The sequence below is a fragment of the Hemibagrus wyckioides genome, linkage group LG04 (assembly GCF_019097595.1).
Source record: "Hemibagrus wyckioides isolate EC202008001 linkage group LG04, SWU_Hwy_1.0, whole genome shotgun sequence".
NCBI classification, from domain to species: domain Eukaryota; kingdom Metazoa; phylum Chordata; class Actinopteri; order Siluriformes; family Bagridae; genus Hemibagrus; species Hemibagrus wyckioides.
This window is the reverse complement of record NC_080713.1, coordinates 11,313,699-11,338,302: the sequence shown is the minus strand read 5'-3', so window position 1 is coordinate 11,338,302 and position 24,604 is coordinate 11,313,699. Positions and strand designations below refer to the sequence as shown.

General features: G+C 37.2%; 1 protein-coding gene across 5 annotated transcripts in view; it reads left to right on the top strand.

The window, feature by feature from the left end:
* Window positions 1-19,934, top strand: part of LOC131352314 (spectrin beta chain, non-erythrocytic 4-like) — a 62,753-nt gene extending 42,819 nt beyond the window's left edge. For 2 of the 5 annotated variants that reach the window (XM_058388314.1, XM_058388317.1), the window contains 18 exons: window positions 2,556-2,819; window positions 6,040-6,264; window positions 6,752-6,841; window positions 7,102-7,380; window positions 8,423-8,553; window positions 8,743-8,947; window positions 9,911-10,156; window positions 10,453-10,587; window positions 10,714-10,958; window positions 11,377-11,515; window positions 11,890-11,974; window positions 12,281-12,477; window positions 12,909-13,612; window positions 14,034-14,094; window positions 15,297-15,556; window positions 17,053-17,223; window positions 17,798-17,840; window positions 19,705-19,934. In XM_058388314.1, coding sequence (XP_058244297.1) covers window positions 2,556-2,819; window positions 6,040-6,264; window positions 6,752-6,841; window positions 7,102-7,380; window positions 8,423-8,553; window positions 8,743-8,947; window positions 9,911-10,156; window positions 10,453-10,587; window positions 10,714-10,958; window positions 11,377-11,515; window positions 11,890-11,974; window positions 12,281-12,477; window positions 12,909-13,612; window positions 14,034-14,094; window positions 15,297-15,556; window positions 17,053-17,223; window positions 17,798-17,840; window positions 19,705-19,920 — 3,696 coding nt within the window. In that variant the 3' untranslated portion in view covers window positions 19,921-19,934. Of the gene's footprint in view, window positions 1-2,555; window positions 2,820-6,039; window positions 6,265-6,751; window positions 6,842-7,101; window positions 7,381-8,422; window positions 8,554-8,742; window positions 8,948-9,910; window positions 10,157-10,452; window positions 10,588-10,713; window positions 10,959-11,376; window positions 11,516-11,889; window positions 11,975-12,280; window positions 12,478-12,908; window positions 13,613-14,033; window positions 14,095-15,296; window positions 17,224-17,797; window positions 17,841-19,704 lie in introns of those variants that run through there. The other 3 variants (XM_058388315.1, XR_009204493.1, XM_058388316.1) reach the window with 3 other exon arrangements.
* Window positions 19,935-24,604: the final 4,670 nt, after the last annotated feature.

Here is a 24,604-nt window from a genome sequence, read left to right as displayed (position 1 = left end):
AGATATTGTCAAAATAGTCTAACTGACTATACAACATTGGTGCGGCCAACTTACTAATGTTAATTTAGCTAGCACACTTGCTAGTTAAATCTCATCTGATGGTGCTGCAGATTTGTTTTTTATAGTCTATTTCTGTACAGGAAGTGTGAAACCCCTCCTAATGACGTATAATGAGTGATGATCACAGTTTGATATGAATATTTTGGTTTCATCCCAAGTGTGTTTGTGTATGCAAGCTGTAGTGGGGGGGCAGAGGTGGGAGGGTTCACCAGTTGCTAGGCAACACTCTTTCCCTCTCCTTGTGTGAAGGGCATTTTTATGCTCTGCTCTGTTTAGGAGGTCACCAGGAAATGACGTGAGTGTTGTATCTGTTTAAAAGGAAGCAGAGGAATTGGTTTCTGTTTTTTTTAGCACCGTGATCCAAATGACATGTTCTCTAAAGCAAATACCCCACTCCCACTATCCTGTCTAGTTTATTGAGTAGTTCCCTTTATTGTTCTCTATATCTTTATTTCTCTGTATCATACTTTGCCTCCCTTTCTGTCTGTCTATCTTGCTCACATTCTCTCCACTGACTTCTGTTTAGCTTCTATTCTATTTTCAGACTAGTGCTATTTAGCCATGATGCAGTTTTTATTGATCATTCAGTCCTGGGCAATTTGTTCATAACTTTTCATTTTTCTATATGCATACAGAACAGAAATTGTTGAGAAGGAGAATCAGTTTATTGTGCACTTCAAAGAGGACTCAAGTTGTAGGGGATTTGTCTTCATGTTAAAGAATAAAAAAGTGCAAATGAATCTATTACAGTAATACCTCGTAGATCCGCGACTCACGATTCACGGCTTCACTGATCCGCTAAGTTTTCTTTGGAACCTAACTAATTTGCATCCACAAATTTTTCGCAGACCGGCGAAATCCTGCAAAAGTGTTAATTTCGTGGCAATTTATACATTTTCATGCTTTTTAATGGGAAATTATTAAGGAAATTTTAGTTTATTAATTAAGTAATATAAAAATAAAAGTAAAATCAACAAAATATCAATATAAATAAAATATAAATGTTATTTTAATGATATTGAACGTCGCCAATATCACGTACGTACAGTACAGCCATTACAACACGCTATTGGCTGGAAGGGTTGGAAGTAGCCAATCAGAGAGCATTAACAGTTTTACCTAGCTGCTGATTGGCTGGTAGCTATGATGCTTTCTATGCGTGATGTCGCAGTTCATCTCCCCGCCCCTTGTGTTCGGTTCAACATGCGTGCATATTCTGTGAATAAGTGATCTCAGTGACTTTTTCCTTGGTTTTTATACAGGCGATACTCTACTCTATTTTTACGTCAAACATTTATTTCTTTTTTAAGGGTAATGTATTAAGATAACTTTTAAATGAAATTAAAGTGTTTTGGGAGAATGATTGTGGTCATATTTAGGGTTTAAAGTCTAAAAATTTTCTATAAAATTTTTTGTGCACATCTGCAAAACCTCATCATTCGCGATGGGTCCTGTAACGTAACATCGCAGATGTGTGAGGTGTTACTGTATTATTCAGTTTATAAGTATAATTTACATATCATGTTTTGGGATTAGGTTTTTGGATTTCTGATGTCCAATCAGTTAGGACCAGTATATAGCAACACTGATGGTCAGGTGTAGAAATTATTTTTGGTTTAAATTCACGTTTGGTTTGAATTCTGTACACTTTACTACAAACCATCCGAAACTTTTACATTTAAATTTATGGCACTTGGTAGATGCCCTTATCCAGAGTGATGTACAAAACTGCTTGAAGTCTGTGTCAGCAAACACATCAACACTGGTTCTCAAGGTCGCAGACTAAGAATACCACCAGTTTAAAAGGAATATAGCAAGAAGTGCATATAGGCAGCAAACATTTTTTATATATATAAAACAAGTGCCTGTTTAAGTATTTCAAGAAGAGGTAGATCTTACCTGTTGTTTGAAGACTCTGTGACTCTGTGCTATTTCTTTCTGAAGGATTGTGAAAGGCCTACTCGTTCTGAGAGATGGGCTGTAAACCCTGACAGAAACACACATTTTTCATGAGCGATTTATTATTTAATTGTGCATTAACAGCTTTTCTGCAAACATATGAAGCTATTTTGGCTTTTAAAAGAAATATGCAAGTGCAATAACAAGCAAAATGTAGTGTTACTTTAGCTACTGTATGTGATAAAACTTCTGTTTTATGTACTTTAGTTTCCAAATCAACATTTAGTCTAAATCATTTAATTACAAAAATGCCGCAGCTGACTCTGCCTTAAGCCACTTTCACAACATGGGTTGGGTTGGTCTTTAAAAAAGTCTGCTGAAGCTTGGTTTTGTAGTCTGATTTATTATACTACATTGTCCCTTCTCAGCAGTTCTCTCACATCATCCAGATATTGATTTTGCTGAGCTAACAATATGAATATTCTAGCACCCTAAATGTAAACTGCACAATTTTTCAACACAGCTCCAGTTATGTTCTACAACCCCTGTTTCCCCACACCTTACCATCTGTTCTTTCTCTCTCTATTTTTTCTCAGGAAGGTGAGCGGCTAATGGCGGAGAAACCGGAGCTGAGTGCCACAGTTCAGCAGAAGCTTAGTGAGATCCGTGAGTGTTGGCTAGAGCTGGAAAACTCAACGCAGACCAAAGCGCTTCAGCTGTTTGAGAACGACCGTGCGCAGCAGATCGCTCAAAATTACTCTCGGCTAAATGAACGTGTGAAACAGCTGGAGCTGCAGCTAATCCACTGTGACCACGGCCACGACCTCACCTCTGTCAACAAGCAGCTCAAAAAGCTTCAGGTCTCATTTCAGCACTGACAGCTTACATGCTGTTATTATTCCCTTTTATTTAACATTAGCATGGGTTTCACATTAACATTCTTCATTAGCACTTTATTAAGATTTTGTTTTAATTAGGGCTGCAACAAATAATCGACAAGCTCAGTAAAAATGATCAAGTGTTAAATGTAGTTTTTACTGAGTTTCATTATCAACTGTGTTATGAAGCACCCAGTGGTGTCACTTCATTTAGACTAAATAGACTAATATTGGAAATGACAGAGCACATGTTCCTGACTATACATTATAATGTGCAGTTGGCCTAATGACAAAACTTAATCAAAAAAAGTAGAGTAAGTGATCCAAGTAATCCAAATAATTAGTTGCAGGCCTAGTTTCAACAATCCTTATTTCCTTTTTGTAATGAATATTAATTTCTCTCTATGAGCTTATGATGCAAATTAAATTGTTGTGGCTGGTTGTTGGTTTTTCTCTGACAGCATGGCGCTACTTAACAGCTGATCTGAGTTCAGTTTGAGTTTCATTCCTACATCCACATCCATCCATCAGTCAATCCATCGGCGGTACTGTAGCATCTATGATTTTTTTGTTCTGTTCTGTTCCTTTTCTCATCTCTCTTTCTTTCACCACTCTTTCCTTTCTTACTTTTTTATCTAGATTTCTTCTTTTTTTATTATTATTATTAATAATTCTAGTTAGGTTGTCCCTATACCTCCAGTGCATATATCCACTTAAAATTTGCACGCAATATATCTTTACTTTGTACTTGTACTAGTAGTATTTTTATAAAGGTTGCATTCATAGGCATAAGTCCTTCCTTAGTTGCTTTGTCTGTATGGTTGGGGTTCTTGTTGAAACATCTATCTTATCTACAAATTGGCTTGATGAGATTAAATTTACTGTACATCCTTCCATTCACGTTTCCTTTGATAAAATTGAATGTGGTAGTACCATTGCAGAGAAGAAGCTCTATATTATAATGCTCTCACCACCTACTTCACTGTGCTCATGGTGTTCTTTGGATCATACAAACAATCTTTCTCCGAACATGACAATTCAGGTACAAATCTATACATTATAAAATGTATAGGTTTAACTTTTAAATCAGCATCAAGTATCAAAAAAGTATTAATAAAAATATGTTGTCATAGAGGATTTAAGATTTGAAAGGGGCTATAGAAGAAGTTGACCTCACATCGACGGGAGACATTGCCACACAAGATGGGAGATGACAAGATGAATTATTGCTAGAGATTTTTATTTTCGTTTCGTCTGACTATGCTTTTAGATGTTCATCTCTGCGGGAGACTTTTGCATGGGGTGTAGGAGCAGAGATCTTTGTGTTGCAGTTTATTACTAACTGTACTCTGTTTAACGGCTGTTCCTGCTGCTTTCAGGTCATTGTGCAACTTTTCAAGTGACAGCTTGCTTCTCTCTTACTTTCCTTCATCATTAGTTTGTGAATGAGGTGTGAAATCTTGTGTAGTGTACCTGTCCGGGGATGATTAATTGTGGTTTAGTGAACTGTCCACTTGTATATTTATGAACCAGTTGTACTCAGAGGAATGTAGCCTTTTTCCACTGGAGTATTGTTTAATAATGTTTCTGTTGTTTAATAATTGTCTTTAAGAATTTAGGAAGCGCTATCACTCCAATATGATTGCTACTTATTTGCATAAAATCTTCCTAACTACTTTAAATCTATAAGGGAGATCTATTTGATTTCAAAGTAATAGCAGATTTTCAGTGGGTGAAAATTTTACATACACTTCAATACACAATCCATATCCATGGCTTTGCATTTTAATTGCTTGAACTTGAACATGAATCAAACATTAGGACGAGCTTCTCACAATATGCTGGAATTTTGGCTTATTCCTCTTGGGCAGAGGATTCAAGGGCCTCCTTACTTAAACATACTTCTTCAGTTCAATACACAGTCATTTATCGATGGGATTCAGGACAAGGCTTTGTAATGGCCACTTCAATACTTTCACTTTGTTTTCATTAAATTTGAAGGTATATTTAGGATCAGTGTCCTGCTGAAAGATCCAGTTGAGACCAAGTTTTATCTTTCTGGGTGATGTCTTTCTTATTATTTCTAGGTGATCTTTCTTCCTCAGTCCATTTTAAAGCAAATCACCCCAACAACACAATGCTGTCCCCATTCTTCACAGTTGGGATGGTGTTCTTTGGATTACAAAGCCTCACCCTTAATGTGGCTGGGTGGTTGTTTTATTCCCCCCTGACAGCATGGTGCTGCTTTACAGTTCTGTTTTTAGTTTCTTTCCTCTTTCCACATCCGTCAATCAAAATAGCACAGGTTCTAAAGTTAGGCTCTTTTACACCAACATGTGTGATCACATTAACACCTACTAGTCAGTCAGAAGCTTCTGAAAGTCTTTAGTTTATGATCTTTCACACAGTTCAAACAGACCTTCATTTTAGGGTATGGAAACATTTGATCCACCGAAAATCTGCTATAGTCAATTAGTGCTGAAATAAATCTTTCTGTGTTTTTAATATTTTAAAATGACCTTGGTTTGAAGAAAGTAGACGCCATAGTTGACTTGAAACATGAAATGTCTGATTGAATATTTTTAGCCTTGGTGTATGTAAACCTTAGGCCTCATGGGTGTAAACTTGACATGTGTGTACAATTAAAGTGGATTTATGCACTTGATGTATGTCAAATAACAAAAAAAAGTCACAAATATATATTTCCCTTCACTGTAAACTACCAAACTCTGGTGGATGGGGACTCATAGTGTTTTTGTTGTTTGTTTGTTTTTTGCTTTGATTACAACTGGATGAGAGCATTAACATGCCTATTCAGTATACATGAGCGAGCATGATTGGCTGCTCTTGCTTTGATTGACAGGAGAAAGAAGTCACAAAAGTCCAGAGAACAGGACAATTTTGTTCTCTTGGAACCTGTAGGACGTACTGTATGCCTTTCAACTGCAACTCGCAATCATATTTATTTGTATTTATTTTTCAGTTTTTTCTTTAATTTATAACTTTCATAGATTCTTTCTTTCTTTCTTTCTTTCTTTCTTTCTTTCTTTCTTTCTTTCTTTCTTTCTTTGCTGTCTTAGCATTAGCATCTTGTTTGCACTAGCTTGAATTGGTTGTTACCATTAGCATTATATTAGCCTTAGCTAAGTAAAAAAAAAAAATGTCTTATTACATATGCTATCTCTCTCTTTTTCTCACTCAGATGATGGAACGACAAATGGAGGAGTGGTGTAATGAAGTGTGTGATCTGCAGCTGCAGTCTTCGTCTCTCCCAGAGGAGTATGTGATGACAGACACGGTGTCTGAGCATCAGGCTGAAGTGGAGGCACGGATCATACGTCTGATCGAGCATCTGAAGGAGAGACGAAGAATCCTGCTTGCCTCCAAGGAGGTGCACCAAGTGCGCCGTGACCTGCAGGATGAAATTGTGAGTCTGCAAGCAAGTTTCTTAAAATGACAGTCTATATGTAATCTTTGATTCACAGTTTGTATGCACACAGCTAATAATGTAGATATAATATGGAGAGTAAGTGATATATGGATATAGGGAACATCTGTGTAGGTCAAAAATGCTGTTTCATTATGTAATTTTATTTTTTGTTAAATGGCAGTCTTTTCCCATTCCATCTCTAATAGCATATCAGTTTTAGCATTTCAATGGGTTTGTAAACATTAGCATTATAAAGAAAATTCTTTCTCCTTCACTGCCACATTTAGCTTAGTATGAAGGAAAAGAGGGAAAACTGGTCAGGAATGGCAACAATTTTTTTCACTTTGCTAAGGCTAATATAATGCTAATGGTAACAATCCATACAAGCTAGTGCAAACAAAGATGCTAATAGCAACCTGAAGTGCAGTGATTGCAAACCAAACTCTATGATTCGAGTAACATGTGCATATTTGTGAATTTTTAGCTGTGGGTGCAAGAGCGCCTTCCACTAGCTACATCACAGGAAACTGGGAGTAGTTTACAGGCCGTGCAGCAGCTCATGAAGAAAAATCAGGTAACACTCTACTTATCTGCTCCATGTTAGAAAGAGTGCATAAAGAGTGCAGTGTTAAAGGCAGTTTGCTTCATTTCCGTTGTCATTACAAGGACAAATTTGAACCTTTTGAACAGGACAGACTTTCCCTCAGAGCACAAACACTGACCATGCAGCTTTCACCTGAGTGCAACACAGTGCTAATGTTGAATATTGTATAGTGGTGTATCACATTAGCAGATATCAGCACATTCCTAGCACAGCATTTTCCTCTTCTTCAGAGTCTGCAAAGAGAGCTGGAGAGCCACCGGGGGCATTTAGAAGAGGTGATGGATCGAGCGAATATGTTCTCATCGGTGCGCACGACTGAGGCAGAGTGTGTGAGCGCATTAATGGAGGATCTCCAAAGCCTGTGGGGGGCACTGTGGGCTGAGACCGAGCGAAAACAACTGCACTTAGACTCTATGTATCAAGCTCAACAGTACTACAGCGACATTGCAGAGGTGGAGGCGTGGCTCAGTGAACAGGAGCTGCATATGATGAATGAGGAGAAAGGAAAGGTACCGGAACCACAGGAACATGTATACAAATGTATGATTGTATATATAACAAAAGACTGACATTTTCAGCCATAACATTATGACCACCTGCCTAATATTGTGTTGGTCCCCCTTTTGCTGCCAAAACAGCCCTGACCCTTTGAGGAATGGACTCCACTAGATCGCTGAAAGTGTGCTGTGTTATTTGGCACCAAGATGTTAGCAGCATTTCCTTTAAGTCCTGTAAGTTGCGATGTGGGGCCTTCATGGGCTCCAACTCACATCTTACAGGACTTAAAGGATACTTACAGGACTTGAAGGATACTTTTGATAGATACTGACCACTGCAGACCGGGAACACCCCACAAGAGCTGCAGTTTTGGAGATGCTCTGATCCAGTCATCTAGCCATCACAATCTGGCCCTTGTCAAACTCACTCAAATCCTTCCACTTGCCCATTTTTCCTGCTTCTAACACATCAACTTTGAGGACAAAATGTTCACTTGCTGCCTAATATATCCCACCCACTAACAGGTGCCATGATGAGGAGATAAGAAGTGTTATTCACTTCACCTGTCATTATGTTATGCCTGATTGTTGTGTATATACTTTTAGTTCTAATATTGTGTCCCAATATGCACTTGAAGTGGAATTTCTCAAATGAATTGTGTGCACGTTCTCGGTTAATAATAAAAAAATGGTTGTGTAATTTATGTCAGTAACAAAATCTGGAAGCAATATATAAATGAGATTTTCACGTGATTGTTTGGATATAAAGGACACTGAATAAAGAGTGAACTGAACGTAAAACTAAAAAAGTATAATCACTATTAAAAGCAGCTTCTTTTCAAAAGCTTTTCAAAATAGAATAAGAACTAATAAAAGAGTGTAGACATGAGAGTGCACTAAGGTGATGTAAATATCTAGAGATTTTTTAATGCTGTTGCTGTTGAATATCTGAACATAACATGATAATATTACGTCTCTTATTATTAAGCAATCTTAGCCACAGAGGTGACCCCATGTCCCACATACTGTGTGTAACAGCTTTCTCCTCTGTCAGGATGAACTGAGTACTCTGCAGCTGTTGAAAAAACAGTTATCTTTGGAGCAGACGATCGAAGATTATGCTGAAACTATTGGCCTTTTATCACAACAGTGCAGACAACTACTGGAGCTTGGCCATCCTGACAGGTATGTGTTTATTTAGGTCATGCATTGTTTTTTAATCCACCTATTTTTGTTGAATTTGAACAAAATAAATCCTTAAATGGAACACCTAAAGACATGAGATGATAGAGGGGGGAAATAAGCAAACTGACAGCTCTTCAGAAGAGATTTCCTATTAATTGTTGCATTTGTGCGTATGTGTTGTATCCGCAGTGAACAGATCAGTAAACGCCAGTCTCAAATCGACCGGCTCTATGTGTCTTTGAAGGACTTGGTAGATGAGCGGAAGTGCCGGTTGGAGCAGCAGTACTGGCTCTTTCAACTCCACAGAGAGGTGGAAGAACTGGAGCAGTGGATTGCTGAGCGCGAGATCTCAGCCAGCTCCACCGAGCTTGGGCAGGACTATGAACATGTCACGGTGAGAAAGCAACAGCAAAATTATGTTCATGCAAATCGAGTCTCGAAAAGATTCTATCTTTGGTCACTAATCCAAAAAAATGGCAACTTATTGGCTGAAAGCAGTAGAGAAGATGAGACACAGAGCTTAGAGGAACGATTAAAAAATGCTTTTACACACTTTAGTCTGTCTGGTATCACAGTGCACACAATTAACACACCGTTTCCAGAAATAAACATTTATTTATTAACATTTTTCTTCACTTTTAATGAACATTTTACTTTTATTTTGTAAAATTAAATAATGGAAAAATGTCTGGACTTTGCTCTAGTTGTACAGTATTAGAACCTACTCCTTAATTCACTCATTAGGGCTTGTTAGGTAGGTCAAGAATTGACAGTTCAAGCACCACGTTTTCTGACTTTCCAAATCTTCTGCTAACTTTTAAAACCATGGGCTAAATGTTAATGTTCCTAGCATTTGACTGAGGAACTTAAAATAAAGCAGATTGATGCCTACAGCACAGAGGTTGACTATTAAAATGCATCAAAGCACTTCCAGCTCACAATTTCCCCTATGTCCAAAATGCTAATAAGAAATGGCAGTTAAGAGGAACTTTGAAAGCCAAAGCAAGATCTGGACTACCAAGAAAACGTTTGATAGAAAGGCAAAACAAAAAAAAAATTGACATTAAAGACCTACAGGAATTGACTCAGTGGTAGTGGTGCACTGTTCTTCTCTGCAGCATCAGACAAACTGCATAAGGGTCATAAGAAGGAATCCTTTTAACCTCATCACTACAATCAATCAATCACAAATATGCAAAATAGCATATTGATAAGCCACAGGCATTTTGGAAACATGGACTGATGAAGTAAAAATGCAAGATGCAAAATGCAAATAATAACCTAAGCCCCATAACAGAGATGAATTGCCTTCATTATAATATCTTTACTGTGACAACCCTTTCATGCTTTTGTTCAGGTCCTTCAGGAAAATTTCACTGAGTTTGCCTCAGAGACAGGAAGTGTGGGTCAGGAGCGAGTGACGGCTGTTAATCAGATGGTGGATGAGTTGATTGATTATGGCCATGCAGATGCTGCCATCATTGCTGAGTGGAAAGACGGAGTGAATGAATCATGGGCTGAACTGATGGAGCTGATGGAAACCAGAGCACAAATGCTAGCTGCGTCACACCAGCTTCATAAATTCTTTTCCGACTGCAGAGAGGTGAGACGGCATGTGTTACTTAAGTGTTCAGAAATTGTCCAAAGCTATTCTCAAAAACCTGTCTAACCTAACACAGCTGGTATTCTGAATATGTTATTACTTTAGCTACCTACTGCATTTCTAGTAAGCTTACTGTATGTTAAAATAAAATGTATATGGTTTACGCTATGCTAATTAATTATATAATTATATAATGCTTATTATAATATAATTATAATTATAATTATAATAGTTAATGCTAGTTATAGATAAACAACGGAAACAGAATTTGTGTATATATTTTGTGTGTGTTACAGGTAATAACACAAATAGCTGATAAACACCGGAGATTACCGGAAGTTAGGGATTGCCAGGATGGTACAACAAACACTAGCTCACTTCAGAGACTCATGAACACATTTGAACAGGACATCCAGCTATTGGTTACACAGGTGAGTCCAAGAATTGTTTTTACTTTATTAATTTAAGAGAGTGAGGTCAAAATATAGAATGCTGCCCCACTGTATGTGCATGTGGATCTATACTTTCTAACAAATGCATTTCTGTGTTTTTCTTAGGTGAGACAGTTACAGGAAAATGCCGCTCAGCTCCGTACCGTTTACGCAGGAGAGAAGGCAGAAGCTATTGCCATGCAGGAATATGAAGTGATGCAAGCATGGAAGGAGCTGATCATGTCCTGCGAGGAATGCCGTGTGCAGATTACCACTGCATCTGATAAACTGCGATTTTTCAGTGTAGTGCGTGATCAGTTGATATGGATGGACAGCATCATCTGTCAGATAGGGACAGGGGAGAAACCCAGGTGCAGCATGGGAATACATACATACATACAGACATACATATATGCATACATACATACATATGATAAAATAATCAGCATGAATATGTTTTGTCTGCCTAAAAGTAAACATCGTTTAATACATACAGTAAATCACATTTTGTTGGCTTCTTCCTTTTTACTGCAATCTACAGGAATGGTTTGATGAAAAAAATTAATGTACACATTTAATGTCCTGCTTAGAATAATCTTGCTGATACAGTTTACATATACAGGCTTAATGTAATCAATAAACATTTGCAAAAAATATTAGAATAAAAAACATAGTTTTTTTGTCTGAATTTTATGATTTCAGCATATCAAAATTCCCAAAATGCCCTGTAGGTGTATGTCTTGTTCTGTCTCGGTTCTCAGAGCTGTAATTACCTGCTGTTGTTTTCAGGGATGTCTCCTCTGTCGAGGTGCTCATGAACTACCATCAGAGCCTGAAGAGTGAAGTTGAAGCACGAAATAAGAGCATGGTGCAATGTATTGAGATGGGAAAGACACTGCTGGCTGCAAGAAACCCAGCATCGGAGGAGGTAAAGCATGATGATTAAAACATTTTCAACAGTTTCTAAAGACAGTTCCTGATATGAGGTATAAGTCTTAACAGGTGAATTAAAGCTGAACAAGTAAATTAAATTCTTAGACTGGAAGGGTGTTCAAACCTTTGCACATGCCACTGTTTTGTTTTCATTTTATCATTAAAAATCATTATTTTATCACACTAACCATGCCTTAACATATGCACAAAAAAATACTCTATCAGCAAGTTTGATTCCAAACAATCCTTTAGATCCAGTCATTTCTGCACTGAACAATTTCTTATTCCAATTATTTTGCTGATCCTTAATGTAGATCCTTAATGTTGGGTACTTTTTTCAGCCTAATGACATGTCAGTCTGTGTTTTAGATTAAAGAGAAACTGGAGAAAGTTCTGTCCAAACAGAGAGAGCTGACAGAGAAATGGGATAAACACTGGCAGGAACTACAGCACAGTGAGTCATTATAACATTGAGTAGAAATAACAGTAAATCCTAGTATAATACAGCATATATAAATAAAATGTATAAGAAGAATGGATGAACATCTGACTGTTAGTATCATTAACCTTATATAATGAATGTTTTTGCTTTTTCTTCCTTTGTTTCCTTATTGTATCTTTTTTCTTTCTTGTTCTTAATTGCTTTATCATTCATTTTGATTTTACTTTATTTACTTGTTTCTTTCCACCCAACTTTCCCAACCTCTCTCTGTCTCTGTACCACTCTGTTTCTGTCTCTCTGTTTCTCGCTCTGACTCAGTGTTGGAGGTTCATCAGTTTGCTCAGGAAGCGGCAGTGGCTGAGTCCTGGCTCTCATCTCAGGAGGCATTCCTGGTCAGTCAGGAACTCGGTGGCAGCGTAGATGAAGTAGAGCAACTCATTCACCGACACGAGGCCTTCAGGAAAGCAGCCACAGCCTGGGAAGAGAGATTCAGCTCATTACGCAGGCTTACTACGGTGAGACTAAACAGTTACAGCAAAATAACAATGTGTACATCATAGTCCTTGGTTTGATCTTGAGCTTGGATCACTGTCTGCACATGTTACACATGTTCCTCCCAGTGGGGATGTTATAGCTTGGTGGTTAAGGTGTTAGGCTACTGTTTGGTAGTTATCTGAATCCCAGGAACCCCTGAGCAAGACCCTTAATGCTCAATTGCTCAGTTGTATAAAAAATTAGAAAAATTGTAAGTCGTTCTGGATAAGGGCATCTCCCCCCACCTCCCAAAATAGATACCAACATAATCTAGGTTGCTTACTTAGTACAATGACTTGGATGGGCACTTCAAGGGTCCTTTTTTGAGGGACCAAAAAGTATATCCAAGTATAAGCTTATTCAGTGACCATGGATGTAAAGCAAATAACAAGATCTCATCTCTCTCATGCAGGTGGAGAAGATGAAAGCAGAGCAAAGCAAGCTGCCTCCAACCCCTTTGCTCGGTCGCAAGGTATTTCTGGACCCCCAAGATTCATCTCCAGCACGTAGCAGCCCTTCATCACTTCACAAACAGACCATTTACGAACAGGGGGACTACTGGAGTGAACGAAACATGGCTCAGCCATCTCCACCACCCGGACCTCGGAGAATTGGCCCCACAGTAGCAAACTACACACCAATTGTAAGTGCACCAGCCACGTCCCGAATCCAGGAGGCAAGAACTACAAGTGTCCTGGGGGTCGCTGCAGGTCTTGGAATGCCCACAGAACTTAAAAGTACTCCGACAAAACCAATTCGCGAGACAGTGCGCCCTCAAATAGATGTGAATGTAATGGCAGAAGTAGTGCTTCAGGAGCCTGGATGCAGTGGAGGCAGTCGCTCGGAATTGCAGGTGGAGCAGCAACGTCCTCATGTGAAGGACTTGCGCATAGAACGTCAGCTTTCTAACGAACAGCTGATTCAGGCCAGGAGAGATGAGCTTCCACAAGAAGTATGGAGGGAAAGGGCGGAGAGAGAGAGGAGGCTAGAGAGACAGACATCCAGTGAACAGGAAGTGTATGAAACTCGGAGAAGAGACCGGCATCGGCTTGAGAGACAAGAAAGCAGCGAACATGAGACAGCCAGAGAACCATCAGATAGACGATCAGGAGGAGGGTGAGACTGTGGAGTATTACATTTCCATATCACCACAGTTGCTCATGTTATTTGGTCAGCATTTTAATTGTAATTGAACCCTGGCAGTATCTGATTTCAGCGGCATCATCATGCATTACTTTTATCTCACTCTGCACACAACATTTGTTCTCTCACACTAAATTTGTCACTTCTCTGCTTACAAAAGTGCACGTTTTAAACTGTGATAGCTCTTTTATTCCTGTATGGATAAACACAAGTAACCAGTTTGCTTACTAATTTAAGTGCAAGTTGGTGTTTCTAAGCCGTCTTTATCAAAAGGTATGCAGTTATAACATTGTGCTGTTTTATGGAGCATATTCTTAATGGTACAAAAACTCTTTATGTTGTTAAACTTAGGTTAATTAGTTAATGAATTTATTAATTTCTTAATTCATTTCAGAGAGAAACGGTCTACCTTAGCTGACATTGTGGAACAGCTTCAAGAAAGAGAAGCTGCACAGGTGAATATACAACTTTTCATTATGTTTAACATTTGTTAATGTGGGTTTGTTAGGTTATGATAATTATTATCTATCTATCTATCTATCTATCTATCTATCTATCTATCTATCTATCTATCTATCTATCTATCTATCTATCTATCTATCTATCTATCTATCTATCTATCTATCTATCAAGATTCGATTATGTGGCATGTAATGTCTCATACAATAGAATGAGGAAAACGTGTGATCTCTGTGATTTTAACTATGGCATGGTTGTTGGTACCAAATCCATGCCATTATCTGAGTATTTCAGAAACGGCTATTGGAGTTTCACACACAACAGTCTCTAGAGTTTAAACACAATGATAACAGGAAAACATAAAAGAAAAAAAAGAGTTATAAAAGTAGTGAGAAAGGCCTTTATTAGAGAGATCAAATGACCAGATTGGTTTGAGCTGCAAGAAGGATATAACTCATCTAATCACTCTTTACAACCACGTACAGAAAAGCATCTCAGCATGCACAAGATTAGAAAGGTAATCATCCGGTCCTATTCCAGTCTACAGCTGACTAGCTTGGGTAAGTCCGTGCCGATTACAGTCTCAGATTCTTATTCTGTGCTGACAGACTGGAACCTGATTTAGTCTTCTGCTAATGTAACTCATCCACTTCAAGATTTGATGTGTGTTCTGAGATGCTGAGACTTCCTGACAGCTCAGACCAGTCTGGTTACTCTCCTCTAGAGATGGTTCTATATGAAAATCTCAAGAGATCACTAGTTTCTGAAATACTCAAACCAGCCCATCTGCCATCAACAACCATGCCACAGTCACAGAGATCCCACGAGTCCCCGTGTCTTTGCATTTTCCTACTTTATATAATCTACAGACTACAGCAATGTAACTACTATATGCTATAATAATAATTATAGAGATATAGTACATGGTATTTTATAGAAATATTTGAATGGTCTGTATTAAACTTGTGTATTTACTTTTTTTAATAATTGATTTTATCATGATGAAATTATAATAAATGAGCATTGTCTCATTATAAAATGAAATCTTGATCAGTGTGGTTAGTATAAAAATCAAAATACTAATAATTCTTAACTAAATGATCCACGATTTTATGTCATTTGCAAATATTGGCTAATAATACATTATAGTATTATAATGAATATAACAATATTCATTCAAATGTAATTCAAATCTTAGGCTCGAGGAGAAATTCCTCGCCTTCCAAACGGATTCCCAGAGAAATCGTCCAGGCCGGATCGACCCCGAGCTCGAGATCGACCAAAACCACGGAGACGGCCTCGTCCCAAAGACGGAGCACAGGGAGAAACGCGACGTTCAAGATCCGCTCCTGCTCAAAGCAGCTCATCTGTCCCCCAGCCACCTTCCCATCATGCTCAGCGTGAGGGCTTCCTCTTCCGCAAGTTAGACATCGAGAGCCAGAAGAAAAGCTCTAACAGGTGGGGTCCTGTGGGCATGAACATAACGTAGCATGTTATTCACCTTGCTCCAGTTATGCTAGTCAAGCCTTAGCATGATTACACTGTATGCTAACACCAAGATAGCATCCACTATTGCACCAGTGCTTGGTAGTTTGTCATTTTGTTCTTAAATGACTGCAATCAACAAAAAATAAAGTAAAAAAATTACTTAAGTTTTTAGTTTAGTTTTGAAATTTCACTCTAGCTTGATGTAGAAGAAAAATATCTTACTTAACAAAAGCAAAGTGTTATGATTATTATTATTTTCTTGCTTGCACAAATTAGAGTTTCTGTAACTATATTTCCCCCCACTAACGGTTAGCACAGCTTGCATCTTGCATGACATCTTGATGCTAGCTGCTAGCATCCTTTGGCAGAAGACCAACAGCTTTTTTAATCCACGGCTTATAAGGTATGGTACAGAGTGAACACTGGCAGATCCCTCCCTTTCAACAGCTCCCCCTACCCTGAGGCCAAGCAGCATGTGGGCTCATTTCATGAACTAGCCTTATATACAAGTTCAAGACGGCTGCCTTTTACTTTTATGCCTGTACACATAAAATGATACACATGCTTAGTGAGTGCTGCTTATAGTTTTTTTTCCATCCAGATGTTTTACTGATTTTCAGAAAAAGCCACTGGGCTCGCATTAAATTCTCATAAATTACCAGTCAAATACAGAATGTATTGTAAGAATGCCTATGTGGTTATTTGTCAGTGTCTGTATTTAAATAAGCTGTGTGGTGGCTCTGGTATTTAGACTTCAATCAATCCTATTACTGTTGTTATATGATATAATTCATTCTTCAATTTTTATTGTTTTACATTCTGTACACAATGTTGGGATCTTATCAATCAATCTTAGCCTTTATAGGTACACTGCTCTCAGCTCTCAGGTTTGCACACACTGTCAATGGCAAATATAGGGAGAAACTGCAAACCCAATGAAACATCAATAAAATAAACCCACAATGAACACTCAAGATTGTGAACAATGAAAAACACTGCTATCGTTGGATAAACAATGTTGGTAGTTTGGAGGGTGATAGTTCCAAGCCTTCTGCATGCCACAACGTTTACATATGGAAACTGTTTATTTGTGTGGTTTCCAGTCAATGTGTAATCAGTACAAAAACACTTGGATGGAAAAGTCCATAGAAAACTGCTTTCTCACTGCAGCCAGTTTCACACTAGCATTAGCATTATTGACTATTTACTACTGTTAATAACTGGCATTAATCAAAATTCTTCTCTTTTTCCATGCTTATTCTATGCCTCTGGCTGATCCCCTGCCTCTCCACAAAGGTAAGTGACAGAAGTACAGCACTGTGAAGTGGAGATTTTCTTCACAGCAGTCTGATCGCTCTGTTAAGGATTTATCCTTCGGTGTTTCATCAGGTGAGTAATAGATAGACAGAGGTTTTGATGCTGACACCAGCTTGTCTGTTTCTTTTTTTTTTTGTTACGTTTTGCAGCAGATCATGGGTGAATCTGTACTGCGTACTGAATAAAGGTGAACTTGGTTTCTTCAAGGACTCGAAGAACACAGCATCTACATACAACAACGAGCCACGTCTCAGTATGAGCAACTGCTCCTGCGACATCAACCTTGGCTACAAGAAGAAGAAAAACGTCTTCACACTTAAGTAAACAATTTATAGTGCGGCTAAATAATAGGAAATGGAAAACAAAACACATCCTTATAATATCAACATGTAATAAACTAAAAAATGAAATATAGTCTGTTATATATCCAAAGAAATTTATATACATATATAATTCATACAAAGTGTATCATTATCTAATACAACTCTAATTACATATAACATAAAGTACATATAACATAAAGATCTAAAAAAATAAAAAATAAAAATTAAAACAGATTTCTATGAAAAAAATGTTTTATAAGTAAAATATAAAATTTTATTTTTACATTTAAAATGAAAATTGTCCAGAAAATATCTATAAAAAGTAAATAAAATAATATATAAAATAAATAAAAATTAAAAAAAGGAAAAATATATATTTTTAAAATAAAAAAAAACAAAATGTACATAAATATCTAATAGTAACTAAAAATATAATGTAATGTAAAAGTAAAAAAAAAAATTAATAAAAAGTAAATAAATATGAAAAATTTAAAAAAGAAAAAAAAAAATCAAGAAATAAAAAATACCTATTTGCCACTAATAAAGGACATTTCTCTTTTTTTAATCCCAGAACTAAAGATGGGAGCGAGTTCCTGTTCCATGCTAAAGATGAGGTAAGACTGTATGAATATCCAAAAAGCTCACTTTATTCTTTACTATGTTGGTTGAGTAGGAAAGCATCAAGTGGATTGCAATTTTTATTATTATTCTGTCTAAAATATAATGCCCTGAAGGCATTTTGCTCTTTGTAAAAAATAACAAATTGTCCCCGTTTCACACTTTATCAAATTAAACATATCTGCATACTGTATCAGAAGCACAGTGTAAAGCAAAGTAGAGGTTAACAGTAACAAGAAGCTATGAACAAGCAAGGAAAGTGGGAAACAGACTGCTATATGGGAATATTGTATGGGAATATGATAAATGTGTGGGTTATCAGGTCCAGATACCTCAATGACAATTATTATTTTACTTAATGGATCATTTAATGGCTTGTGAATTGAGCTAGTTAGAAAACACTGTCTAAGCTTAGAATGCCATACCATCAATGGTACATTAGCTAAAAGGATGTTAAGGGAGGTAGTAGTGGGTTGTATGACTGTTTTTTTTCATATGGTATGGATATTGCCCACTCGGTATAGAATACTATTTTGTAAGATATGACACATAATCCAAACGTAATGTAGTGTGACAAAGCAGAAGATTTAATGTCACGGAGTGGCTTTTTTTGTGACAAAAGTCACATTAACAAAGTAATAGTTATGGACTTTTCTTCCTTAATATGTTTCTGTGTTTTTCACACATTTGCAGTTTGTTAGTTGCTACATCATATTAAAGGTGGAAAAAGATCTGGAATGATCTTGCAATCTTAACAGGGGCGTGTAGACCCCTTTATCATTAGATAAAGTTCTTATTACATGGGATACATTAGGCAGTGAGTGAAAAGTCAGTTTTGAAGTTGATATGTTGGGAGCAGGAGAATTGGGCAAGTGTAAGGATTTGAGTGACTTTGACAAGGGGCAAATTGTGATGGCTAGACGACTGGATCAGAGCATCTCCAAAACTGCAGGTCTTGTGGAACGTTCCCAGTATGCAGTGGTTAGTACCTACTAGAAGTGGTCCAAGAAAGGATGACTGGAGAACCAGTGACAGGGTCATGGCTCCCATGGCACATTGATAAGTATGGGGAGCGAACTATAGCCCACCTGCTCTGATGCCACAGAAGAGCTACTGTAGCACAAAAGGCTGGTCTGATGAATCACATTTTCTTTTGTATCATGTGGAAAGCTGGGTGTGTGTGTGCATTGCTTACCTGGTGATGCACCAGGATGCAGTATAGGAAGAAGGCAAGCCAACAAAGGCAGTGCAATGTTCTGAGCAATGTTCTGCTGAAAAACCTTGGGTCCTGGCATTAATATGGATGTTACTTTGATACGTACCTCCTATCTAAACATTGTTGGAGACCAAGTATACGCCATTATGGCAACGACATTCCCTAGTAGGCCCCGCCAAAATGCAAAGATTGTTCAGGAATGGTTTAAGGAACATGACAAAAAGTTCCTGGTGTTCCTCTATATTCTCCAGATCTCAATCCAATCTAGTATCTGTAGGATGTGATGGACAAACAAGTTCAATCAATGGAGGTCCCACCATACAGCTTTCAGGAATTGATACCATACCAGAAGTTGTGGTGTCAGATATCACAGCACAACTTCAGAGGTCTTGTGCCTTAATGGGTCAGAGGTGCTTTTGTGGCACAAGGAGGACACAACATTAGGCAGGAGGCTTTAATGTTATGGCTGACTGGTGTAAATATCTAAATAGCTAGTTAGTGTGGTAGGATATGCAGCAATGAAACAATCTAACCATATCCTGTATCTTGTTAGTGTCCTTTCAAAAGAATGATTCAGCTCTAAGCTGCTATGCATGATTGTTAAATGAAGGTTCTGATTTCTTTTCAAATGATTTTTTGTTTAGGATGATCTGAAAAACTGGATCTCGAGTATCACCATGAGTATTAATGAACACGAGGAAATTGCTAAATGGGGACAGTCTCATCCAACTACCTCATCTACAGACGAGGGCACACGGAGGGAAGGCAGCAGAGCCGAGAAATCAGACAGGGCCGATCGAGGCTCTGAACGCTCGGACAAAGGCGAGAAAATGGAGAAAAAGAGCGGCAAAAAGAAATGAAGATGCAACTTACTGACAGTTTGCATTGTGTTCTACTGCAGCAACTAGGAGTCTGATGTGACACTAAAATTGAAGAGAAAGGGAAAATATGCTGCATCTTTCTCTCCATCCTGATTTCTGCCGTCCGAATGGATTTATACCCTGAAGTATTGAAGCAACTCCTGGTGGCCACTGGAGATTTTCCGTACCTGAAGAGCAGTTCACTGAGAGGCCAAACAAAGATTAATCCAAGAGATGTTACACTGAGCTCATTATAGTTATTTCTAATTTCTACATCTGTTTATGAATGTTTTCAGTTATTATAAAATGTCTAGTAGCTGTAAGTTAAAGCACCTGGACTTGTGTTATAATCTTATAATCACTTTGACATGCTACTGCTAGACATTTTTAAACTTGTTCAGATCAGTGTTTAGTCATATCTTACCAACTGAGGAGAATGGAAATATGCCAAAAGTTCATTTGCTCTTTTATATAAGTAACTTATTTAATGTTTTTTTTTTAATCTTCTTGACACTTTGTACACCATAACAGCACTGATTGTGTGATTATCAAGCATGTATTATATATCGGCTTAAATTTACAGACTGAAAAACTAAAGGTATGTATGAAATAAAGTTAAGTAAAGACATAACCATGCAGGAGACTGTAAAAGCCTGAAATCTGCCTTCCAATACTGCTTTTAACGCCCTCGTAAACATCACATAATGAGTGTGCATTTGCACCGTGCGGGTGGCAGAAGTGTGAAGGTCGCGCTTTCCTTCAGCAGCGAGGACAGTGTAGCTGTGATTTTCTTGGAGATTTACAATAGAGTGTTACACTCTATGCAGAGTCAGAATAGTTTGCTAAGTTGTAAGTGTGCTAACTAGCTGGTTTGCTAACCAGTGAGAGATGGAGAAAGAGTAGCCTGGTTTTCTTGGAAATGTACAGTCTCTGTCTCATACTGTGCACAATTTTCTTGACTAGATAACTACCTGATAAGACTATAATTTAATCATTTTCTTTACAGTTTCTATGATTTATTTATTTTCTTGTCTAAATCATGCTAAGTTATAGTTAAAGGTGTCAAGTGACCAGCTAACATGCTGACAGCTAACTGGCTAGCAGAGTAAAGTAATGGTATTCCCTTAGATGTCATGTATAGATAAATGAATTAGAGGGGTAAAAATCTAAACACAGACAATCAAATGTTAGAGTTTACAGTTTTATAGTTTACACTTACCAACAGTTTATCCACCATTTTGGAGAAAAAAAAGCAAAAAAAAAAGGCAAAAAAAAAGAAAGAAATTGTGTCAAAGAGTGCAGTAATGCCCTCTGGGTAAATTGTCACCCTGAAGTCTGCATTGTTTTTGATTCAATCCCTCATTTTAAAGGTCATCTAAAAAGCATCACTCAGCAGCCAGGGACAGGGAAGATGTTATGGGCGCATTAAAAACAGGATTGGAACAGAGGTGTGTATTTTTGCTCTCTTTATTTTATGAGAATAAGCCACAGCATTAACAAAATGCCCTTTTCCTGTTTCAGTGGAATAAGGAAGTGACTGGATTCCTTACAAAGGTCATTACTTCCTGTTTCAGTGTTTGCAGGGACAAAAATGTCTTGTCTGTGTCTCCCTAAAGTCCACCGTATTGTATGTTCAGACTGGAACAATAAGCCGCGTGTGTGTGCTTACGTCATCCAGGTAATGAGAACTCAGGCATTTGATTTTAAACCCCGTAGTCTTCCTTGTGTCACGCTCATGCGTGTGTGTGTGTGTTTTTTGTGTGTTAAATGTGCACATCTGTATTTTTCTTAAACTGTTGCAGTATTCAGGCACTGCATGAGAATAAATTGTTTCTTAGTACATCTATCTCCTTTGCCTATCATTCTTTGTGGATTGTTGATTTTCTTATGTTAGAATGAGGGGTCTCTGTGATCCAAAATGAGTGCGTCATGATTGTTTCACTTAACTAGAAAAGTAATTAGAATAGTGAGATGTGCCACAGTGTCCTATACGGTCGTCTTTTCTTCTTCTTACACACCTGATTCAAAGGATCTGCTCAATTTATGTACAATTCATGAGGATCTATATTGTAAGTTCAAAGTGTTATGAAGGGTGTGTTAATAAGCAAATCTTTAAAAGTGGGGGAGTCAGTGGTGGAGGGTGTTAGGTCAGTGATCCCAGTCCCACTGCATTAGTTGCCCTTCTGCACGATCTAGTGTCTTCTTGCTCTAACACACCTAATTTATCCTCATGAACGATGTGTTAATGCATAGGCATGTGGCAGTTATAACAATTATAATAATAATAGTACATTTCCCAGTGTCTCAGTAATAGATTATGAAAAGTACTTAACAAAAAAATCCACAAATTTATTCTACTCAAAGTCTCAAACACAAATGTTCACAATTATTTGTAGTACAATAACTATATAGTACCTTGAGCAATTATCGTGATATAAATAGGTAATCTAAATACAGTTCTAATAAAGAGCTGAAGAGCCGGATCAGTGTGTTTGGGTTAAACTTTGTTAGGGTATGTTAATGTTAGTCCTGGTCCTGTAATTCTCATGTATTGCTTATTACTGTGTTTTTACAACGCGTTAGCTCACTCACTTCATCAGGATGTAAACGGCTCGTTAGAGAGGGAAAATTAAAACAGAATACAAACGTACAGAACCAGAGAGCTAGACAATCACCCTACTCATGTTACCAGACATGAAGATACTCACTATATCCCTAGTTTGAACTGAGTCAGGTTTTGTTGAGTGTGTCAGTGTGTGTTGAGGTGTTTTAGAGTGTATTAGTGTGTATTAGATCAGTGTTTCCCAGTATTTATGTTCTGATTCAACCTCTGATTCAGCACATCAGCTGATGAATACACTTTCATGAGAATATGGCAGCAGTATGTTAGGTGTAATGAGATAAAGAGGGATGTACTAATGAGCTGATCAGGAAATATAAACTTCAGGTGAGTGTAGCGTGATGTTCGAGATGGTGTTTAATCAGCTGTAATGCAGGAATTTAATATCAATTATATGTTAATGTGAATTATATGCAATATGCAGTGTATGGCTTACATTAACTCCACTTTAATATTGACAGTTTTTGATACAGATCTGCTAACGATGTGTGACGAAACTTCAGTGTAAACTTATTGTTTGCACTAAACAGTTCCTTTTTCTTTGGTGCTAAATACCAAAAGGCAACTTTGAATACAACATCCTGTCACATTACATTAAAAAACATGTCTACATTTATTTAATTATGTAAAATGTTTAAACAAATGATTCAAAAGATGACCAACAATGAATGATGAGAAACATCTGGAATTTGGAAGTCTTTTATAGAAGTGATTTTTGTTGTTTTTGCTTTCAGAATTATATATATGTACACTACCAGTCAAATGTTTGGACACATCTTCTAATTCCATGGTCTTTCCTGATGTTTATTTCTTTCTACATCGTAAAACAATGCTGAAGGCGGCCGAAATACACAATAATGTCCTTTGAACAGTTGAAGTAAAGCCTTCATAACGGCTCTAATCTGAGGTGCTGTTAATTGGTGATTTCTGAGGCTGGTAACTCTAAATGAACTTCTCCTCTACAGCAGAGGTAAGTTTTGGTCTTGCTTTACTGGGATGGTCTTCATGTGAGCCAGTTTCATCATGGTGCTTGATGGGTTTTGCAAATGCACTTGACAATACTGTTCTTGCAAGAACTGTTCCAGAACACCTGACCTTCGTGTCTTAAAATAACAACTGACTGTTTTTTGTCATTACATATGGATTACTTAAGTCCATGTGTGTTATTTCATAATTTTGAAATCTCCAGTATTGTTCTAGAATGTAGACAATAAATCCCTAAACAAAAAACACTGAATTAAAAGATGTGTCCAAACTTTTGACTGGTAGTGTATATATATATATATATATATATATATATATATATATATATACTTTATCAGTACATCCATTAATTTTTTTCTCGAAAATGGTTTAAATTGACTATAAATACGTATTTTCAATATCACAAGAAGGGTTATGACAAAATATATGAATGAGTCTGTATACCTAGGTTTGTATTCAAGTTTAATATAGCTAAAAATCACACACTCACCTCAGAATCATTGTTCGACTTAATAATATTTTTGCATAATGTTTAATAAAATATTGTTAATTATAATAAAAAATACAAATGAAATGGAATGATATTATCATCTAATCATATTTAACATACAAATTTGCCTTCAAAACTTTGAAAACTATACCACATACCTGATATTTCAGTATTACAGAATGTGCTAAGGAAGATAGTGATTCTGGATTTAAGATGGCAGATGACTGCTTTTTTCAGCACTGTGTCAGTGTTATATAATTGATAACAGTGTCATCAGTTGCCACATAGACAAGTCTTTAAAATACAAAACAACTCCTGAGGGTTTACGGTGGGTATAGTTTAAGCAAGCAGCTACATTAGCTACATTTGCATTGTAGCTTCAGTCTAAACACTAAGTGGCAAATAAATGCAAATATCTTGCTGGATTGAATAAATGTGAATATTATATTGTTCATCGCAGGTTTTCTGAAATAGTAAATAGGATTTTCATCCATTTTTAACGTATAGCAGGATGAAATATAAAAAATAATATATCTGTGAATTTTATATCAAGATATGCTCTCCCTACAGAATGTTTTATATTAGCATCA